The following is a 24,314-nucleotide window of genomic DNA, read 5'->3' on the forward strand; positions in this document are numbered from 1 at the left end:
CACGGCTCTTATCCCAAGGTTTTGAATGCAGATAGATACCTAAGTACCTAACCAAACATCATACTTATACTTTCTGTGCTATCTGTGAATAATTGTAACCACAAAATAAGCCTGTTTCTGCGTTATGTTCTCCATACCCATATATTTCTTGATATGTTACATTTATAGTATAAATATCTACCTCTGCCTTTCATTGATCTCCTTATGCACATGGATGGTCCTTCTGCTGTTATTCCTTGATTATCCATAGGGGAAATGACAGAAAATTTGGTTGCTTGGCATGATTTTTAATTCATCAAACTCATAGTGGAAAACAAGGGTGGGTGGTGTCCCTCAAATAATGTTCCCATTAATGGCTCACCTGTCATATTAGGTTTTCTAATGGTACTACCTTCCTCTCATAATTGTCTCAGACACTTTTTATATGAAATCGTGTTTTCGTGGCTTTATTATCTACCATCTCTGTGTACAAAAAAACTTGCAGCTGGTTTTAACTTTAATCGGACTGGTGTTAAGCCAAGAGTTCATCAGCTTTAAATATTCTTTATGATTGTTAGTTTTGATTATAGCTGTGTTGAAGTAATCTTATCTGAATTTCTAAGAAAGTGGAGGTGAAATGTTGGAGTGGTTGACACAATATTATGGACCAATTTATTTATGAGGTGGTTGCCGAATTAATTACATTTCTCCTGCACAGATAGCTGTGACCAATTCTGATTATAACCTGACATTCTTAGCGTTGAAAGTTTACTTTTTCGGAATAAAAAAAAAGGTATTGTATTACTTATATTAGAATCTTCAAATATATAAAATAAAAATTAAACATAAATTGAACAAACTGATCGTGAAAACATAGTCTAATATGGATAACATGACTATAAACCGGATGTTTGAATACAATAGCAACTAGTTTGACAGCAACATTTTACCTTTCTGTTGGATAAAAAGGCAGCAGCAAAATAACCAAAAGAAACACACAAAGAGCATAAGCTCTTCAAACAGCAAGCAGAAATGAAAACAAAGACTCAAGAACAAGAAAAATTGTAACTGAATGGAACACAATTACTTTTCATTTCATTTGAAAATATATGAGTTACAAAATTGGAATGTCAGTTACCTAAGCTTGTAACTGCTCCCACTAAGTTTAGCAAGTTGACAATTAACAATTCAAAACTAAAAGCTGAAACATATCAACTATTACATCCATCATTATCAAATCCTAACAACTATGAAATCAAGTTATCAACTTGTTTCAATTACAAAAGATTACAAATATCAAAAGTGAATAAAATAAACAAAATAAACTAAGCAGCTCCTGGCCTTGCTCGAGTTCTGGTCTGCTGCATAGCTGCTGGTCTGCTCCTTGGCCTATTGTTGCATTGCAGTCCATGTTCAACACTCCTCCTTGGACTGTAGGCAACAAACACCAACCGATTCTCTAAGAGGTTCAAACCTCATAGTACCAAGAGGCTTTGTCAAAATGTCAGCCAATTGGTCTTGTGAGCTACAATGTGTAAGACTCACATCCTTTGAATGCACAGCTTCTCGAACAAAATAAAACTTAAGTTTGAAATGTTTTGTTTTTCTATGAAAAACAACATTCCTTGAGATAGCAATTGCTGATTGATTATCAACCATAATCTCAGTAGGCTCAAATTGTTCCTCATTCAAATCACATAACAATTTTCTAAGCCAAATAGCCTGGCTTACTGCTCCAGCTGCTGCTATGTACTCTGCCTCTGCAGTTGATTGAGCAACTGTCTGTTGCTTCTTGGAGCTCCAACAGAAAGCTCCTGAGCCAAGTGAAAAAAGGTAGCCTGAGGTACTCCTCATATCATCAATCGAACCTCCCCAGTCACTGTCTGAGTAGCCAGATAGCTTCAGCTGACCTCCCGACTTGAACATCACTCCAAACTTCAAGGTTCCTTTCACATACCTGAGGATTCTCTTTGCTGCCTTCAAATGTGATGTGTTGCAGCTATGCATGAAACGAGATAGCAAGCTGACCGAATGCATAAGGTCAGGTCTAGTTGCTGTCAAGTATAGTAAACATCCAATTAAGCTTCTGTACTCCCTTTCATCCACTTTTTATTCATCTCCATAGCTGCCCAACTTCTGGCCTATAACCAGAGGAGTACTCACTGGTTTGCAATTTTCCATGTGCAACCTAGTGAGTAACTTTGATGCAAAAGCATGTTGGCCAATGAAAATACCTTGGTCAATCTGACACACTTCCATACCAAGGAAATAGCTCATAATTCCTAAGTCTGTCATTTCAAACATAATCTGCATGTTCTCCTTGAACTCTTGAATCAATTCAATTTTGCTTCAAGTAACCAGCAAGTCATCTACATAAATTGACACAATCAGCAGTGTCTCATCATTGGACTTCTTCACAAACAAAGTTGGTTCACTCAAACTTTTCTCAAAGCTGAGTTTGGACAGATACTCATCGATTCTGTCATACCAGGCTCGAGGAGCCTGTTTTAGACCATAAAGTGCCTTCTTCAGTCTATAAACCTTGTCCTCCATTCCTTGGACTTTGAAACCATCAGGTTGTTCTACATATATTTCCTCCTTAAGGAAGCCATTCAAGAAGGCTGACTTGACATCAAGCTGGTGGACCTTCCAATGCTTCTGTGCAGCCAAGGCAAACAGTAATTTGATAGTGTCCAACCTTGCTACTGGAGCAAAAGTCTCCTCAAAATCAATGCCAGCCAGTTGGCTATACCCTTTCACCACAAGCCTTGCCTTGTGTTTGTTAAGAGAGCCATCTGCATTGAATTTTGCCTTGTAAACCCACCTGACACCAATGACCTTCCTCTGTTCAGGCCTATCCACCAGATCCCAAGTATCATTCTTGTGGATCATATCGATTTCAGCCTTCATAGCTTTCCTCCAGCTCTTGGTTCTAGCAGCCTCTTCATAATTAGAGGGTTCAATAATGGCCACATTGCATCTCTGGTAGATGTCAGCAATGGACCTAGTCCCTCTCACAGGAGCATCATCAACATTGGCATTACTGGTCTCTCTTTCTGCCAAATCCAGGTTACTATCACCTTCCTCTTCTTCAAACTGACTTGTATCTGAACCATCAAAGTTCCAAAAACTTGTTTCATCAAATTTAACATCCCTACTTACCAAAATCTTCTTGGTCGAGGGATCAAATATCCTGTAGCCTTTCTTACAGCCACTGTAGCCAACAAATATGCCAGCAGTCGACCTCTTTTCAAGTTTGGTTCTTCTTTCTGCTGGTATAAGCACATAGCATATGCAGCCAAACAATTTCAAGTGTGAGACAACAGGTTTAAGTCCATACCATGCTTCAAAAGGTGTCTTGTCCTTCACAGCATGTGTTGGTAGTCTGTTGAGCAAATAAACTGAGGTATTGGCACCCTCAGCCCAAAAGATGCCTGGAAGTTTGCTTTGGAACAACAAGCACCTTGTCATGTTCATTTTGTGCAACAAATCAAGTGATTTGAGGTTAACATGGCCAAACCTCTTGTGCCAAAGATCAGTATCATCCACTGAGCTTGTGTAAGCTCTTTTCTCAAGTTGACTCACATCCAGCATGAAGCATTTGTCTGCCATAGGTGCCGAGACTATCTCCCTACCATAGACATCACTTATAACACAAGAATCATTCTTGAAAACTAGTGAATAGCCTTTCTTAACTAACTGGCCTACACTTAGTAAATTTTGGTCTATTTCTGGCACATAGAGCACATCAGAAATAACTTTGTTATCTAAACCAGTGTGTATCACCACATCACCTTTCCCTTTTGCCTCAATCAGGTTGCCATTGCCTATCCTGACCTTTGAAACATAGCTCCTGTCAAGGTTCTTGAAAAGGCCTACATCTGCAGCCATGTGGTGTGAGCAACCACTATCCACAAGCCAGCTGCACTTGCTGTTAACTGCAAAACATGAAGCAGTAAACACATGTTCCTCTTGAGCCTGCACATCCTCAGCAGTTTTGGCTTGAACTAGCTGTGCTTGTGCCTTGTCATGACTCCTACAAATTTTCTCATGATGGCCATACTTTTTACAGCTTTTGCACTGTATATCAGGTCTAGTCCAGCAAAACTTCTCCAGATGATTGGTCTTTTTGCAGTGAATGCATGGTGGAAACCTTCCTCTGCCTGCTTCATTCTTTGCTTTATCCCTTCTTTCAAACCAAGGTTTCTTAGCTCTCTGGTTTGAGCTAGAACCTTCTCTGGCTCTTGCTTGAAAAGCTCCTTCAGGGTTCTCCTCCTGTTTGCTAGCCCTCCTCTGCTCGAGTGCATAGAGAGAATTAACCAATTCAGACAAGGAAATGGTTGTAAGGTCCCTCGAGTCCTCTAGTGAGGATATATTCGATTCAAACCTCTCTGGAAGAGTGGTAATCACCTTCTCAACCACTCTACTGTCACTAAAATCCTCTCCTAGGAGTCTTATGTTGTTCACAGTTGCCATGATTCTATCAGAATACTATTTAATGGTTTCTAATTCTTTCATCTTTAGATTTTCAAACTCTCTTCTCAAATTAATGACTTGTTGCTGCCTGGTCTTGCCCGATCCCATAAACTCCTCTCTAAGCCTGTCCCATGCCTGCTTAGGGGAATCACAGGCCATAATACGAGTGAAAATAACATCTGGTACTCCATTCTGCAAACAGGCCATTGCTTTGTGTTTCTTGGCTCGTTCCTCAGCATGTTGCCTGATCTGAGCAATGGTAGGATTTGCTCTTAAAGGTGCTGGCTCGACATCACTCTCGACTGCACTCCAGAGGTCAAGTGCTTGAAGATATGTCTTCATCTTGACAACCCAAATGTGATAGTTGTCTCCAGCAAAAACTGGTGGTGGAGGAGGAGCAAAACTCATGCTGTTGAAACTGACTTTGCAAACTCGATTCTAAGTTGGTTTGAAAGCTAAAGTCTAAACAACAGAGGTCCTCAAAGATAGGAGGCTCTGATTACCATTTGTTGGATAAAAGACAGCAGCAAAATAACCAAAAGAAACACACAAAGAGCATAAGCTCTTCAAACAACAAGCAGAAATGAAAACAAAGACTCAAGAACAAGAAAAATTGTAACTGAATGGAACACAATTACTTTTCATTTCATTTAAAAATATATGAGTTACAAAATTGAAATGTCAGTTACCTAAGCTTGTAACTGCTCCCACTAAGTTTAGCAAGTTGACAATTAACAATTCAAAACTAAAAGCTGAAACATATCAGCTATTACATCCATCATTATCAAATCCTAACAACTATGAAATCAAGTTATCAACTTGTTTCAATTACAAAAGATTACAAATATCAAAAGTGAATAAAATAAACAAAATAAACTAAGCAGCTCTTGGCCTTGCTCGAGTTCTGGTCTGCTGCATAGCTGCTGGTCTGCTCCTTGGCCTATTGTTGCATTGCAGTCCATGTTCAACACTTTCTATTCTTTGGGTCGTGAAAGATATATTAAACATAAATAGAATTGTTAACTTCTTTGACTTATCTCTCACATATGTAATGGTACTACAAGTATAATTCAAGCTTAGAGATCTCTATTATATTCTACTGTGGTCCAAATAGAAAATATCGATAAAAGCACAGGAGATCCAATTATTGGAACTCCAGGTCATGGCACTTAATAGTAATGCTGGAAAGATAATTAGTTATGGTCTTGACCGTTGATCTGCTCTAAAATTTAACAGGATTAGCTGAGCAGAATAGGTTTCTAAGTCTCTAATTTTACAATGGAAAAAGGAGGCCAAGCCAAAAATAACTTGGGAACTGCCAGGGCATATGAGTAGGGCTCCATTAACCCCAATATCTGGTTGCAAACACATCTACATTCATCTTCATCATCCAGAATTCATGCATTTCATGCCAAACAAATGACCCCCCATGAACTTTTTGGATTTACTTTCTAAATAATTAGCATCACTTATGGAATTCAACACTACAACGGCTACAATAGACACATAAGGTATAGTAGTGAAATTTCCCATCACAAGTTGTACAAAATAAGGTCCAGGGAAAGATTAAAAGCTACTGAATAAACAAGAGACGTGAAGCTCCTGCTGTATGAGTAGGTTGAAAAGCCGCGGCAAGTTTAGTGCCAGCTCCAAATCTTGTTGCAGGTATGTAGGAATCAGACACACTGCGCATTCTTGGGTCAAAACCTGCCTTGTCATTTGTTTTTTGTGTATCTCCAGCAACTTCAACAGCTTTTTGGCTGTTACACCCCAATAGACCACTGGAACGGCCCTTGTTTTTAGAACCTTTGGTTTTGGTGGTTGCCGGATATGTTCTCATTGGGCTTGGAAAAGTTACCGGTGGCCTTAGCTCTTCATAGTCAGACATGACTGAGAAATCTGCTGCACTTGCTGTGACCACACTCCACTCTATGCTGGCCTCGCTTGGTGCATAACAAGTTGTTGGGGTGGCACACCCAGACGCTGCATCAGAAATTTGTTTGACAAGAAACGGATTGACTTTTCCCGTGAGGCTCTCTATCTCAAATAAGTCTGAACTTGCATCGCTCTCTGTATCGTTGTAGTTGCCTTTAGGATTTTCAATTTTTTCTGCTTTGGGATTAGAATCCAGAGAGAACATTTGCAGCCTCCTCTCGATGTTCAAAGACTTGTTTCTCTTTCCAAGTGCCGGCGAGCCGAAAACCTCCAATGATTTCCGTCCGATTTCATCCACATCTCCTTTCAGTGACACTTCAACAGGTCGAATTCCCAAAGTAGAATTCATAGTTGGGAAACTAAAAATGTCTTCCTTGGTCCAGGGTTCCGCCACTGGTTTATTAACCTCTAGGCTGGCCTTACTGGATGCAGTTTTATTTGGCTTGCCTTGCAAGCCCTCTCCATTAGCAGCTGGTCTCTTGAAACTTATTTCACCAACCTGTGCTTCTTCAATATCAACTGAATTTCTACCAGAACAGTAAAATTTGCAGCCAGCAAGACCCGAAAGAAAACTCTTTCCATTCACTTTAGGAGGTTTTTTCGCAGGAGGATTTCTCATAGTACTTCGGAGCAATGCACTTCGGCTGTTCCAGCTTGATTCTGATCGAACACTTGGAGTTCCCTGATATATTACAGGCTTGACAGGCTCTATGCTGACTCTACCATCTTTAACGCATTCCAATGTTTTTGCATGTATTTTGATTATTCTTGGACTTTCTAAATCAATTCCTCCATTGAAGTATTTTTCAGCTCCAAATACTCCAATTTCTCCATCGTCTTCTTTCTTCAGTCCTAAATAATGATGTTCATCTTGTTTGGTGTTGGTTGTCTTGGAGCTGAGCTCTCGGTTTGAAGCCGAAAGTTTTCTTACATAGTTTTCCTCAGCATCATCGAAGAAAGTAGAGAAAGAAACATCACGAAGGCTGCTATTTTTTTCCTCAAAGGACAATGTTTGCGACAGGTTTGTGTTGTAATTTGATGTTAATGTTACCATAGCCATGGAGTTCTCGAGATTCAAATAAAATATTTGCTGCAATAAAACAAAAATACGAGTGAGAAAATGACCCCCAAGAAAACCGTTTCCACTTTCCAGTACAACCCAACAAGATCCACAAAACTACAGAAAGAAAATGAAAAAGAGTTAACAATAGCAAAGTTCAGTCTGAAGACAACTAAAATCCTGGTTTGGGAAATCCCAAAGATTGCCTTAGAAAGCTATATCAAGCAAATATGAAAAAAGAAAGGGGAAACGCTATTTATTACAAGAAACCAAAGGATGAAAAGTAGCAGAGAGAAGAAATGAAATAAAATAGAAGAGAGATTTAGTAAGAAAGTTGTTCTATGCTAAGTATAGTTATGACATCTCCCATCTGCAAGATGTTAAAGGGAGTAGGCCCATCTACTTGTGGACTAAAGCAAACCTGGATTATATTTCTTCACAACTAGAGCTCTGATTTAAGTCTCTTCAAGTTATCTTTAGCAAATGAATATATATATATAATACCAATTGATTAGTATATCTCATATATGTTTACTTAGGCCACGCTGTACGGAAACTTGATTTTTATTTTGGAATGGGTTTTCAAAACATATGTGGATACAATTACAAGCTTTAAATTTTTGCTTGGGTTTACATGTCCAATCATCTGCACAAGCTGATCACATGGAGAGCTTGGCTATTGCTTAGGACTTTGACAAATATATTTACAACAAAATTAAAAAGAGAAAAAAAAGATACATGTGTTTATGTTGTTCTGGCTCTATTAGTTGATTTGTGGCTATTATTATTATTATGGGAGGGAATGGAAGGCTGGATTGACAAGAAAGTAGTGTTTTATGTTTTTTCTATGTTATAATTTTAATGGAATATAAAATTTTAGAATGTGATTGTTGGGATAGTTATTTTATAATGTTTAGCACATATGGAAAATATTGATTATTTTCGAGAAAGTTATATTACAACATTTGGTTCACTAAATACTTTTTATTGAGTGTAATGGTAACTTACAAAATTGTTTGATTTTATTATTTTTGCTTAATGCTGTTGTTTGCTTCTACTGAACAAAATTAATTATTTTAATTTATAATTTTAATTGAAAAAAAATGTTTCAAATTGTCTATTTTTCTAAATATAACCATGCATATATAAAATCATGCATCTACAAAACTTTTGTTTTATCAACTGTTTTCCATTTATACTTTGACACTATTAACGTTGTGGTAATGACGAGTACTATTAGAAGGCTAAAGGAGCAAACATGAAAGGAAAAATAGAAAATAAATATAATCTATAAATGATAAATTATGCAAATGGTTAATGTTGCAACCTTAAGTTGCATATTTACTTAAAATGAAAATTGCAATGGAAGTGTAAGATTGTAGTAGCCACTACGACTTGGCACTACAAAAAACTATGCAAACAAAACAAAAATAACACATATGTCTATTTATGTACTTTAGTTTCCCTACATTTGTAAAGCCTAACTTAGTGAGTTATTTCACTATCTTTAATAATGAATACAACAAGTAATTCACTCTCTATCATTCCTCAAGTATAGATATCTCACATTTGTACCTACAGATTAGAACACTCACCTCCAAATCCTCCTATTAAGAACTTGGACTATAAACACTCAACAATGTTTATAACTCAGTTTGCACTCTCTCACGAAATAGTTCCTCAAATGAATAGATTAGAATGCACTCAATAAACTGTCATACAAAACTTATACAAGCCTTAAAGTTTATATCAATTTTTAGCTTGCTAACATAGAATCAACGTGAATACAAAGTAACTCCTTGAAAATAGCTATTACACAATAACAATCAATGAACAACCGATTGAAGATATGCTTTCCAAAATTAGCAACACTATTTCGATCAAATCTCCACATTCCAAAGGTTTAATTGATTCACATGAATCCTATCCGATCTTCTAATGCTAAGGATTGGTTTCCATAGATGGAAAAAAATTATCTTTAATAAAATAGCACATTACCACGTCCAAAGATTTTCTTCATTAAATTGTCAAACCAAATAAGACAAGTTTTTAACGACGTTAGTGGTAGTCTACAATTGTCATTGTCTAGTGCCACTCAACAACTCTTAGCTCATTTTGCCTCAACAGTTCGTTCAATCGCAAGTATGCCTCGTTGCACTACAGAAAAATAAATTCTGGCGATCACAAATTGCGAATCCATATGCGAGGAATGAATTAGGTTGAAAAGGGTCAAAAATATGTCTACAACACTTGTACAAAAGTGATTCCTTTGTCTATGTCGAAATCATAGACACAACATGAAATCTTGACTTCTTACGTGATCCACTTGGAAGTTTACAATCAGAAAAATCTCACAGAATTATTCTAGAGAGAAAAAAATTTTCTGCTAGTCAAAGTTTTAATTTAAGTAACCTTAAAATTTAGATTAATCCTTCAATTTATTCAAAATTGTAATGAATGAAAATTTAAATCTTTGAGGAATATTACAATTTACGGCTAAAAATGCAATATACTCATTTCTATAAGATATCAATTGTATTTCAAAATTAAAACTAATCTTTATTTATCAAATTTTGTTAAATACTATATTTATAAATTCGATAAAGCAAATTTATCACATTAAAATATGTGAAATATATCTTCATATTATTTTAATCGAACTCTCTACATATGTGGAAGAAATATGTACACATATCATGATTGATTTTAACATTGTCAAATTAAATTAATTATTAGAATTTTTCTATAATCAATTTAATTTCTGTGACATGTTAAACATAATCCTAATTTTAAATTTGCATTTTGATCATCGCAATTAAAGGGTGTGACTTTATAGGATCCTATAACATTGGCATTGACATTAGAACAATTTTAATGTTACAAATAGAGAGTGGCATCTAGCAATGCATCATGACTACCCATGTCACATCTTGAATTTCTAATTGATAAAATTGTAAAATTATAGTACGAATGAGTAATTAGCTTAATGGTTAATTGTAAGTGAAATTATCATTGAGACTTGATTTTGATTCCCCTCACTCGCAAATTATTTTTTTTAAGCTTATGTCGTCCACCCTTAGCAAATTGTCAGATTTCAGTCTGACTCGAACATTGAAAAATCTGATAAACTTGAATATTCAAAGACTTTATCTGAATTATAAAAAGGCTATTAGTTTTTAAAAATAAGACTAAACTAATTTTTATGTAGAGGTTTTTTTTTCATCTTTTTTTCTCTTTTTCCCTTATTGCCGCCCACACCCTCATTTTCTCTCTTCCTCAACTTTTACTCTCTTTTCTTCCTTCTAGTGATGCCCTATCAACATAATTTCCTCACCATTATTGTGCTTCCCCTTACCTCTTTCATTAGTAATGCTATTATTCTCTTTTGCCTCCTATTTACTTTACCTTTTAGTCGACATTTTGTTGCACTTTTTGCTACCCCCTTTGTTGTTTTTCCCTCCACCCATTGTCGTCCATTGGAACCTTGATTGCTACAATATCCTTTATTGCATTGCCGCCTCTCTAAGTCTCCTTCTCATCATTCTTCTTTTGTTTTTCTACTGATTTTACACTCTTTTCCCAGACTCTCTTTGATCTCTATTAGGGGTTTTTGGACTTTGTAATCAGTATACATCACAAATCTAGTAAACGGGTGAAGCGTAAGTGTCGATTCTAGTGAGATCTAACGTGTGTTTCTTTTTCTTTTATTTTTAGCTTTGACCAATTTTGATTAATGCCATAGCCGATTTGTATGCTGATTCTGTATATTATTTTTGTTGAAGGAATGTATTTGAACATCCCGGATTAGTAATGACAATAAAAGTTGTTCGTATCTCCATTGTTAGCCGTAACAATGTAAGTAGGAATCCCAAATACTGGATCTAAGTGCTCAATGTGTTTTCCTAATATGAGAAACCATATAGGGTTGTTTGAGGCTGGTTCTAGCTCGCATTTATTCATGTTGTGTACATATCTAAGTGAGATCTATCTAGATCTAAGTTGTAAAAGTTGCAGTTTTACATTAGTGCATTGTATTCACGTAAATCAGGTGTGGGTGCAACACCCCTGACTCATTTTCATTGCCAAATTATGGTTACAAGATATTATGAAAGTTAAGAAGATCGATAATATAGTAACACAATTGAAAAATTAATTTTAACATCATAAATTAATAAACAATCATCATTCATAGTATACATTCAAAAATGAGACTTAAATTAAGCATTCGAAACCTTAAAATCAATTTAGAAACGAAAATGGAATAATCTAAAACAAAACAAAAAAAATATAGCAAAAACTAAAAGCAAGGGTCACGTGGTCGTGTGGTCATGCGATGTGATAGAGCTCAGACCGTGTGGTTCAAACACATGGCCATATGGCTCAAACACATTATCGTGTGGCCAAAACCTGTAATAAATTTAGTCCATGTAAGTTAGGGTCAAACAATCGTGTAATTCTCTGAGACCGTGTGGACAAGCCTATAGCAAAAATCAATAAGACACATGGTCGTGTGAAGTGACTGTGTGTTGCACACGACCGTGTGGTAGACCGTGTGCGCCTAAAATAACTTAAAAAACAAGCCATTTCAACAACCATTTCTTAGGTCCCAAGCCAAATCATTTCCAACTATTTTTACCTATTCAAAACACATTTAAGCATACTAAAAACATTCAACCTAAGTGTCTAACCAATATTCCCTCATTGGCACCACAATTCAAAAGTTAAAACATAGATTGTTCAAAAATCAACCGTTAGTTAACCATAGTTAACCATACCTTCCATTCCATGAACTCAATACCCAATTAAACACATAACACCATTGCACACATTGCTAACATAACATCAACCAAAGTTCACCAAGTTGCCTAAAGCAAAACGAATATTTCATCACCAAAGCACAAGACAAGCATACAAATCAAACATTGCTTACTTATTCAACTATCAAATTTATCGTCATAATATCATGTTCACATTCATAAACTAAGTTCACCAAATGACTAAAACTTGTACACATTTGTTTACCTAAATAGCATAGGGAACACCAAATAGATTTACACCATTACATTCATCAACACAACCATTAAAACTTATCGTTTTTTTTTTGGTTCATATACCAAAAGGCTCAAAACATGACCAAATACTTATAGTATATATATACATACCAAAACCTCATTTACATGCCACTTATAATCGAACCAAAGTGAATAATTAGTTACCGAACAAGATGTCAGATAGTGTGATCTCCAAAAGTAATCTAATCGACAGCTTAAAATCAACGATCTACAAGGAAGAAAAACCAAAATGAGGTAAGCTTGCATAAAGCTTAGTAAGTTTGTATTGAATGTAAACTTTAACTTACTGTAAAGGACTTAACCTAAACCTTTCACAATAAAAATTATAATCAAGGTCATGAGTTCATTTAATTGCATATACACATCACAAGTCTCATAATGTTAGTAAATTGACATATACAAAAACGTCTAACTTCTTTATGTCATAAAACATATACAAGTAAACACATTCAAAGCTTAATTCAACCATCTCATATTCACTTAACATTTCACATTTTCATTTCAAGTATACATTTCAAATATCCCTTTTTTTTTACATATCTATCTATATAAATATTTCGTATACACAATTAATATAACTATTTCCATATGCCCGATTCTTAAAATCATTTTGTATATCTATTTCCATATAATCAAATCATATAAACAATTTATATATTCATTTTTCATATAATCGATTCATATACTCATTTTATATATTCATTTTCTATATAACTGATTCATATAATCATTTTATAAATTCATTTTCCACCCGATGAACCAGTAACATGAAAGATAGAAAAAATACCAACTATAACATCCGAAGTTGAAGCCTCCTCGTGCTCTAGGATCGCATAAACTCTGATGGGAGCTCAAGCTTCAGATTGAACCGCTGTATATTTTGTAACACATCTACTGAATCTAGTTGTGCCTGTAACACCCCTTACCCGAGACCATTGCCGGAGTCGAGTATGAGGTGTTATCTGACTTAACTTACTAGTTTGGAGCATAAAAATTTGTTTTTATAATTAATTCGCTCACTTTCAATCAATATGTCCCTAAAAAAAGCTCTCGAGACCCTAAAAAATACAACAAAAATGGTTCGGGTCCAAACAGGGAACATTAAAAATTTTCCGAATACTTAAACAAATCAAAATAATTTATTTCACTATTCACAATAAAACTCTCCACCTACGTAATAGTCACTAGTTTAATTATAACTTGAGCTACGAAACTCAAAATTTATATCCATAAATTTTCCCTAAAACTAGACTCATATATCTTCTTACCATAAAATTTCCAGAATTTTTGGTTTAGCCAATTAGTTCAGTTTATTCGTTAAAGTCTCCCCTATTTCACTATCTGATGGTTCTGACCCCTCTTCACTAAAAATTAGTTATCTCATTGTACAGAGTTTAGATAATGTTCTTATTTGTTTCTTTTGAAAATAGACTCACTATGGAATCTAGACATATAAATTATGACTCATAATTCTTTCTATACAATATTTAATGATTTTCTAAATTCAGAGTGGGGGACTTCAAAAACCATTCTGACCCTGTCTCACTAAAATTCAAATATCTCATAATATAAAATTCTTTTGCGTTTCTTTCATGTGAAAATAGACTCGATAAGATTTAATTCTATATCTCAGTCACTCTCTAATTCCATTTCAACTATTTTTGGTGATTTTTCAAAATCACGTCACTGCTACTGTCCAAAAACTGTTCCATTGCAAATTTTTACTCTTTTATAATTTCTTTGTATTAACTATCATTTAGGCATACATAACATCAAAACATGTTCTTAAATAGACATTTCAATAGCTATTCATTAGCCATATCATAAGGACACACACAAAATAACTAAGTCCCTATACATGCCATAACTTAAAATGTTTCGATCACAAAATACTGAGATGGTCTGTTGATAGTGTGAAACGATTTCTGACATCCTTACGATCCCCGAATTAGTTTGGTGATACTATAAAAAAGAAGGAAAATAAAGAGGGTAAGCATTAAAGCTTAGTAAGTTTACAAGCAAATAAATAACAACATTTATCATAAATAATTATACTCATAAATTATCATCAAGTATCATGGTCTTTGCTTTTTCTTTACTTACTCTCTTACTTGTTTACTTACTTGCTTACTTAAATAACTCATTACTCCTCCCTTGCTGAAATTTCTTTCTAAATTGATAATTGAGATATTCTTAACCCTTATAACTCACCTGAATATATTTATTATGCTTTTACCTGAACTTTCATGTAACATAGTCCATTTACTAGCCCGTTGAACCACTTGGAATACTAAAGATACTCCCGTCTCCTGTCTGATAATAACATGCCAAAGCCATGTCCCAGACATGGTCTTACATGGGATGTTTCCTGTACTGCCAATGTCATATCCCAGATATGGTCTTACATTGGAGTTCTCATATTGGTGCCCATGCCATGTCCTAGACATGGTCTTACGGGGGACCTCTCATCTTAGTGCCAACGCCATGTCCCAGACATGGTCTTACATGGGACCTCTCATAACCTCAATAATGGCAATTCCATGTCCCAAACATGGTCTTACATGGGATCTCATTCCCTTAATGTCATGACATTTGTATCTGATACATTCCTAATATTTCGACGGGACTTTTTAACACTGATTCTCTATCATCTCATACTTGAGTCAACATTAAATAATTTCATAAAATAAGTACATAATTGCTGGAAAATAAAAACATTAATAATAATTATTGAAATATTGCATTTATTTACTGTAAACTTACATCGGCATAAAATACGATCAAATCTAGCAACTTAGTCCTCAACCTTTTTCTTTCCCTGGTCTAACTCCGAATTTCATTCTTCTTGATATATAATAGAAAATTTAGCTTATTTAATAATCACATAAATCAAAACAGTCCTTGACTCAAACTTTGGCAAAATTATGATTTTTCCCCTAAACTTTTGCATATTTACACTTTTCCCCAAAGCTCGAAAATTAAACTTCATCCCCTATTCTTATGTTTTATGACGTGATGAACATCTTTCCCTTCTATGGCAACTTCAAATTCCCACTCTAACATTTACTTATGAACATTAGGTATTTTTACCGATTATGTCGTTTTACTCGTTTTCACTTAAAGTTGCCAAGCAAAAGTTGTTTAACATAATTTCAAGCTCCATATTCTACCATAAAACATCAAAATAAACACATTTCACCTATGGGTATTTTTCCAAATATGAACCCTAACATGAATTAATGGTAGAATAAGCTAAACCGAACTATGGGGATCTTAAAAATGTAAAGTACATTAAAAACGGGGCAAAGATGGACTTACTATGAAGCTTGGAAGCTTGAAAAAAACCCTAGCCATGGCTTCGATGACAGATTCGGCCATATGGAGAAGATCGACAAGAAATTTGGCTTTTATTTTGTCTTTTAGTCCATTTAATTACCAATTTACCAAAATGCCCCTAACTTAAAAATATCCTATTTCACTTTTCTCATATCCATTTTTGTCCACAATTTAACCATTGGTCTAATTACCATTTAAGGACCTCCAATTTAAAATTTCATAACAATTGGACACCTCTAGCTTCTAGAACTCAAGTTTTGCACTTTTTACAATTTAGTCCTTTTGACTAAATCGAGTGCCCAAACGTCAAAATTTTTGAATGAAATTTTCATGAAATCATTTTGTGAAATTGTAGACCATAAAAATATAATAAAAATAAATTTTTCCTTGTCGAGTTTGTGGTCCTGAAACCACTGTTTCGTTTAAGCCCTATTTTGGGATGTTACAGTGCCTTAAATTCCCGACCGTCAACCTCTTGTAGAAGTAACAACAGGTCTTACAGTCTGATTTCTGATTTCTGATCTAGAGATCCATAAATGAAATATGACCCATCTTTCAATCTACATATCCCAGCATGATTCCATCCACAATGGCTACCTTCAAGTCTATTTACATTTCTGAAGCTACCCATACTAGCTACTGAAGTCATAAGTGGTCTCAGGTTACTCTATTCCATTCTACCTCTGTCAGAAAACCCTAATGGCACTGAAAACATCTACTCATTTCTTTCATTTTTTTCGGTGGAGAAGCATAAAATACTCTAAATGTATTTCGCTTATTGAAGTTGCAAATTTTTGTTTCATCCTGTTTCTTGTGGTTGTAAACTTTTTCCATTTTCTGAACTCGATTAGACAAAACTATGACCTCTCGAATTTCTATTGCACCAACCTGCAGCTCGATCTTGTCGTTTAATCTATCTTCAAAATGAATACACATTTCTTTCTCTATAGATACATTTTCAAAGGCATATTTACTAAACTGAACAAACTCACGCTCATACTCTACAACTGATCTATTTCCTTATTTTAGCTTGAGGAATTCATTTTTCTTCTTGTCAAGGTATCACTTGTTGATGTATTTCTTTCGAAATTCAATTTTGAAAATTTTGTAAGTAACCCGTTCTTTTGGTACAACCGTAACTAGAGTTGACCACCAATGAAAAGCCTCATCTTTTAACTGTAACACTAAACATCTCAAACAATTTTTAGGACGACACAACATTTCATCTGGAACTCTCTGTGTGTGTTCTAACCAAAATTCAGCTCTGGCCGGATCATCACTCACTTTACCGTGAAATTTTTCGGCTCTATATTTTCAGACTCTATTAATAGAAAGTATATAAATATTCTTTCGTATAAGGGTTTGAGGACGAGGGGGTAGAGGTCGTTGAGACACAAAATTGACTCTCATATACACATTAATCATATCCCTCGTCATATTAAGAAAAGTATTGTGAGCCTCTTCTCTATGCTCTTAAAATTTGGGCACATTATGAATAGCCCTTAGATCGGTGGCTAGAACATTACTCTGTAGTTCATTGGAACCTACTTGAATTTGGGCACATTATGAATAGCCCTTAGATCGGTGGCTAGAACATTACTCTGTAGTTCATCGGAACCTACTTGATCGGATTCAGTTGACATCTTTGATCTATAAGGAAATATGTCAAATTGATTGGAAGTCATCACACTATCACATGTTATTAAGTGGCATGTATTTCTAGACTTAATACATGCAACATTCATTCCTAAAATCAACTAAACCGTAGCTCTGATACCATTAAATGTAACACCCCTAACCCATCTCTATTTTTGGATTAAGGTTACGAGATATTACGATAGTTAACAAGATTGATATATAGTAACACAATTGAAAAATTAATTTAAACATCATAAATTAATAAACAATCATCATTTATAGCATACATTCAAAAATAAGAGTTAAATTGAGCATTCAAAACCCTAAAATCAATTTAGAAACAAAAATGGACTAATCTAAAACAATAAAAAAATACAGCCGTGTGACAGAGCCTAGACCGCGTGGCTTAAAGACATGGCCGTGTGGCCAAACTGTGTAATAACGTGAATCTGTGTAGCTTAAGGTCACAAGCCCGTGTCACCAGCCCGTGTAACTCTCTGAGATCGCATGGACAAACCTTTAGCAAAAATCAATAAGACATATGGTCGTGTGAAGTGACAATGTATGGCACACAACCGTGTGGCAGACTGTGTCCTAGGCCATGTGCACCTAAAATAACTTAAAAAATAAGCCACTTCAACAACCATTTCTTAGGTCCCAAGATAAACCATTTCCAACCATTTTTACCTATTAAAAACACATTTAAACATACCAAAAACATTCAACCTAAGTGGCTAACCAATATGCCCTTATTGACACCACAATTCAAATGTTAAAACATAGATCATTCAAACATCAACAGTTAGTTAACCATACCTTCCATTCCATGAATTCAATACCCAATTAAACACATAACACCATTTCCCACATTGCTAACATAACATTAACCAAAGTTCACCAATTTACCTAAAGCAAAATGACTATTTTATCACCAAAGCACAAGACAAGTATACAAATCAAATATTTCCTACTTATTCAACTATCAAATTTATTGTCATAATATCATGTTCACATTCATAAACTAAGTTCACCAAATGAATAAAACTTATGCACACTTCTTTACCTAATTAGCATGGAGAACACCAAATAGATTTGCACCATTACATTCTTCAACACAACCATTAAAACTTACTATTTTTTTATTCATATACAAAAAGGCTCCAAACATAACCAAATACTTATAGTATATATATTAAAACTTTATTTACATGCCACTTATAATTGATCCAAAGTGAACAATTAGTTACAAAAAAAGATGTCATATAGTGTGATATCCAAAAGCAATCCAATCGACAACTTGAAATCGACGATCTACAGGGAAGAAAAACATAAACAAGGTAAGCTTGCGTAAAGCTTATTAAGTTCGTATTGAACATAAAATTTAACTTACCGTATAGGACTTAACCTAAACCTTTCACAACAAAAATTATAATCAAGGTCATGAGTTCATTTAATTGCCTATACACATCACAAGTCTCACAAGGTTGGTAAATTCACATGTACAAAAACGTGTAAGTTCTTCATGTCATCAAACATATACAAGAAAACACATTAAAAGTTCAATTCAACCATATCATGTTCACTTAACATTTCACATTTTCAGTTCAAGTATTCATTTCAAATGTCCCTTTTTTTACATATCTATCCATATAAACATTTCATATACACAATTCATATAACTATTTCCATATAACGGTTTCGTATAATCGTTCCGTATATCTATTTCTATATAATCTATTCATATAATAGTTTTATATATTCATTTTTCATAGAATCGATTCATATAATCATTTATATATTCAATTTCCTCATGATGAACCATAATGAAATAACATTGGATACACGAGGATAAAGCTCACTCATGTTGTAACTATAATTGCTCACATGAGCTGTAATTATAAATGCTCACACAAGTTGTGAAATGAGTCTGCTAATAACTCTTGAAAAAAGTTATATTTGAGGCCTCTTAATAGAATTAATTAGTTGTAATAAAGTGAATACATTTGTATTTTTAGGATATTTTTAGAACATTGGATAACAAAGCTTAGATTGTGATATAATGGTAATTATTTGTTACTTTTATCACTTAGGGAGGAAATGTGTGGTTTTGTGTGAACACAAGTGTAAGAAGAGCAAGAAGATGAAGAGGGAAAATAAAGGAAGTGAAATATTACTGTGGCAAATGGTGAAATTGATTGCCAACAAATTTGCCTTGGTAATTCTGGGAAGATAACTAAGCACTTTATCCATGTCATTCTCAACTAGCTGTGTGTGTACCAGAGAATCCAACTAAAAAGAGGAATGAAAAAAGTGTGCTGAGGTGCGACGGATCTACCCAATAAAAGAAAGAGAGAAGAAGAAAAAAAAGGAGAGGAGAATTTGTGTGAGAAAGAAACTGGTGACATCAATCCTCTCTCTGCGCAGAGAAGAACTCCATTAGAAAATTTCAAAGAAAGAAATGGTAGTAACTACAGAGAGCAGAATACAAACGTGAAGAAAGGGAAGAGACATATATCTTGGATTCATATACAATCGAAAGATAAAAGAGAAGCAAGAGTGTGGCAAGAAATTCTACAGTTCTGCCTTTAGTTTTCCTGATTTCTGTTATTCAAACTTCTTTAAATGTCGATGAATGATTTAAATTTGGCATTTACTTTTCTACCCATGAACTAATTCTTTTATGGGTTGGAGTTATTTGGGTGAATGTTTATAATCTTTAATGCTCATGATTTGAGATTGCCTATATCACTGTTTCATTCGATTTATGCCTATTTTAAATACATGCATGCAAGCTCTAGACATAGTTGATTGTGTGCTCTGTTCATAGATTTATTTTTAATTCTAAAAAGGTTAAATATACTAGATCTTGAATCATTTGATGCAAGCAAATATTCGATAGAATATTCATAGCATTCTAGACATATATGTTCCAGGTTGTGTAGAGAAAGATGTTAATTGTATTTATTAATCTGGAGTTCTGTAGACATATAGTAACTTAGATTTTTAGCTTAAGATCTAGCTATCAAAAAAGGCAGGTTACACTAGTGACTCTCTGAGCAGTTGATTAGACAATATTTTGCCATGACATTATTTTGATATGAGCATTTCCCCTGAATAATTCCAGCCCTATTCATTCAACAACAGAATTACTCTTACTTTTCTCTATAATTTTCCACTACATTTTATGTGCCATATCAATTCTCTATTTTTAGCATTTAATTACATTAATTCATTATACCAACATCTTATTCAATTTAAGAGTATTTCCTGCTATGTAGTATAGTTAATAGCATTATAATAACTTAATCAATTTCTTACCAATCTCCAATCCTTGTGGAGACAATACTTACTTATCACTTTATTACTTGAATGATGTGTACACATGCACAATTGCATTAGTTATTTACGTGAAACAAGTTTTTGGCACCATTACCGAGGATCGACAACATTGGTGAAAAGTTGATTTGTTATTATTCTTGTTATTTTTGTTAGAACAATTAATTAGTATTTTTATTTAATTTTTCAAATTTGTATTAGTGCATAAGAAGAAGTAGTTAAGAGGATACACAATACTGTTTTGATCTTGAGATTGAAAGGACTTTAAGGTGAATAAGGAAAACATTAAGAAAAATTGAGAGTATTTTAAATGATCCAATGAGAGAAGATTAGATACTCTAGAATGAAAGGAATGTTGATATTCCTCAAATCATAGATGATAGAGATAGACCCATCAGAGAACATGTAGTGCCTACTTTGGGTGATCTAAGTCTAAGAATTGTTAGGCCATATATTCAAGCTCAACACTTTGATTGAAAACCAATAATGTTTGAAATGTTGTAGACGGTAAGGTAGTTTAGTGGTTTATCGACTGAAGATCTCAGATTGCATTTGAGACTTTTTATTGAAGTCTGTTACTCATTCATGCAGTAGGGTGTTCCTGAAGATGCCCTTTGATTAAAATTATTCCCTTATTCATTGCGAGGTTGTGCCAGATCATAGTTGAATGCATTACCATTAGGTATGGTGGCATCTTGGAATGATTTATGTTAGAGATTTCTACTTAGGTACAATCCTCCCAACACCAATGGCTAGTTGAGGAATGACATTACATCATTTAGGCAATCTGAAGATGAGACATTATACGAAGCATAGGAGTGTTTCAAGGAATTAATTAAAAAATGCCCGATGCATGGTTTTAAACATTGAACACAAATGGAAATGTTCTACAATGGATTAAATGCTCATACGTGAATGGTGGTGGATGCATTTGATAATGAGATGTTTCTTGAAAAATCCTACAATAAAGCATTCAAAATTGTAGAAAGAATAACAAATAATGATTATTAGTACCCCACAACCAGAGTAGGTATAGGTAGAAGAGTTGCTGGAGCAATGGAACTTGATGCGTTTACATCGTTAACAGCTCAAGTATCATCCTTAACAGATATGATTAAAACTCTGAAAAGACCTTCTATAGTGCAAGAGATGAAGGTTGTAGAACTAGCATGCGTATACTGTGAAGAAGATCATGTTTTTGATGAATGCCCATCCAATCCAGCCTCTGTGTATTACATGGGAAATTTTAATCATAGCAACAACAATCCCTACTCCAACACCTACAATCTAAGGTGGAAGCAACATCCAAATTTCAGCTAGAGTAATCAGGGAATGAGAAATGTCAACACTATTAATAGATAGAATGTGGCTGGTGTACCACCTGGACATAGTCAACCAATGCTGCGACAAAATGTGCAACAAAGTTCATCATCTTCAACATCAACTATGGAAACTTTGTTAAGAGAGCATATGGCTAAGAATGATACAATTATTTAGATCTAAACAACTTCTTTAAGAGCTTTGGAGAATCAAACGGGACAAATTGCCACTGCATTAAGTTCCAGACAACAAGAAGCATTGCCTAGTGACATAGAAAGTTCTAGATCTCAATGTAAAGAACAATGTAAAGCCATAACAGTCTAGAGTGGCACTCAGCTGCCAGCAGTTGTAAATGATGCCTTGTCTAAGGAGGAAAGTTCTGAAGTTCCTGGAAGCACAACTTTCAAACCAAAAGTGGAATAAACTACAAAAGATTCAAGTAGACAAAAGTTGTAACAACCTATTTTTTAGTGGTGACGAAACAGTGGTTTTGGGACCATAAATTTTCATCGTGTCGACTCATAAATATTATTTATAGAATATTTGTGGAGTCATTAGAGTCATATTAATGTTTGGTTAAGAAATTTTATCATTTAGATAGTTAATTAAAGAAAAAGAACTAAATTGAAAATGGTGCAAAGGTTGATTTCTATTAGTTAAAAAGATCAAATGGATGTGGAATCTTAATCTAATGGACTTAGATGGTGATTATACCATATAATATATTAGTGGATAGCTATGGCCAAGGTTTAGCTAAAAATTTTACTTTTTAACAAGGGTAAACTGGTAAATTAGTAATTGAAACATAAATTAAAATGCCAAAATCACCATCTTCTTTATTTTAGAGAAGGAAAATCGAAACACCATTGAGTAGTAGGAGAAAGCTTCGACCAGTGCATATTTTCATGCATTGTATGATTTTGAACCCCGTTTTTAATGAATTTTATGTTTTTGAAATCATTGCAATTAAGTCCAGCTAGCCCATACCTTCGTTTTTAAATCTGTTAAAAAATTTAGAAGTTTCCATTGATGAATCTCAAATGTTTTCGATGATAATCATGTGTTTGAAGCTTTTTTTGTGGTATTTGGTTGTTTTGTGAAATGATTTTTTTTAATTTTGATTTAAGAATTAAATTGTTAAAATGTCAAAATTTCAAAGTTTATTGGTAAATAAGAGATGTTTTATGGATTGTTTAGAGGCTTTGAACATTTAGCTGGTATGTGAGTCTTTAAAAATGGTTAATTTAATAATTTTTGGGTTAAAGGACTAGGTTGCAAAAGTTGTAAAAGTTTAGAGAAAATGTGTAATTAATGAAAAGTTAAGGATCATGTGCATTGAATAGAATGTAAAAGGTGTATGAGATTAATATATTGTATTTATTTATTATATAGATCAATATTTGAATAAAAACACAATAACTGATGAAAGGGGAAAATAGTGGAATAGTCCCTATGTGTTAACCGAAATCAAATCTTAAGTAAGTTCATAGTATTTCAATACGTAAATGAAATTATACTTGTATTCTTGTTCCTAGTTATTATGTTTATAGTTAATTATTGTATGAATACACATACGTGCCCCTGTTGTACTTCGTTACCTCCGAATGCACATACGTGCCATTACTTGTACTTCGGTACCCCTAAATGCACATACATGCCCTATTTTGTACTTCGGTACCCCTGAATGCACATACATGCCCCTGTTGTACTTCAGTACCCCTAAATGCACATATGTTCCCCTATTGTACTTGAGTACCTCTGTATGGACATACGTGCCCCTGTTGTACTGCGGTACATACGCACCCCTAATTGTACTTTGGTACTTCTAAAGGCATATACATGCTCCTGATTTTATTCTGGTATCTATGTGAACCATGTCTAATTGTATTTTGATTAAATGTTATACTATGTCCTTACTAAGTTATGTAGGCTTAAGGGTTTTTGTGGATTGTTTTGTAGATAATTATTGTTGACTTACTGGACGGATCAACCAACCATCTCACACTATCCATCTAAGTTGGTAGTTTTTGTATCTTTTGGGTAGTGGCATGTATATATAGATAAATATGTAGTTCTTAAATGTGGATAGATGTAGTTCATTAATGGGATGTGTGTCTTGCTTAGGATGTGTTTTGTATTGATGAAACAAGGATACATATATA

General features: G+C 34.2%; 1 protein-coding gene and 1 non-coding gene across 2 annotated transcripts; both read right to left on the reverse strand.

The window, feature by feature from the left end:
* Positions 1-5,875: 5,875 nt before the first annotated feature.
* On the reverse strand, positions 5,876-8,009 carry LOC107908450 (protein PHYTOCHROME KINASE SUBSTRATE 1). Its single transcript, XM_016835622.2, has 2 exons — positions 7,872-8,009; positions 5,876-7,480 (listed from the first exon to the last, which is right to left on the reverse strand). The coding sequence occupies exon 2, from the start codon at positions 7,448-7,450 to the stop codon at positions 6,029-6,031; it is 1,422 nt and encodes a 473-aa protein (XP_016691111.1). The 5' UTR covers positions 7,451-7,480; positions 7,872-8,009; the 3' UTR covers positions 5,876-6,028.
* Positions 8,010-21,586: 13,577 nt separating this feature from the next.
* LOC121215066 (small nucleolar RNA R71) lies at positions 21,587-21,692 on the reverse strand. The gene has a single exon (XR_005910801.1). It is a non-coding gene; the product is annotated as a small nucleolar RNA R71 (small nucleolar RNA).
* Positions 21,693-24,314: the final 2,622 nt, after the last annotated feature.

This window comes from Gossypium hirsutum, chromosome D02 (assembly GCF_007990345.1).
Source record: "Gossypium hirsutum isolate 1008001.06 chromosome D02, Gossypium_hirsutum_v2.1, whole genome shotgun sequence".
Classification (NCBI taxonomy): domain Eukaryota; kingdom Viridiplantae; phylum Streptophyta; class Magnoliopsida; order Malvales; family Malvaceae; genus Gossypium; species Gossypium hirsutum.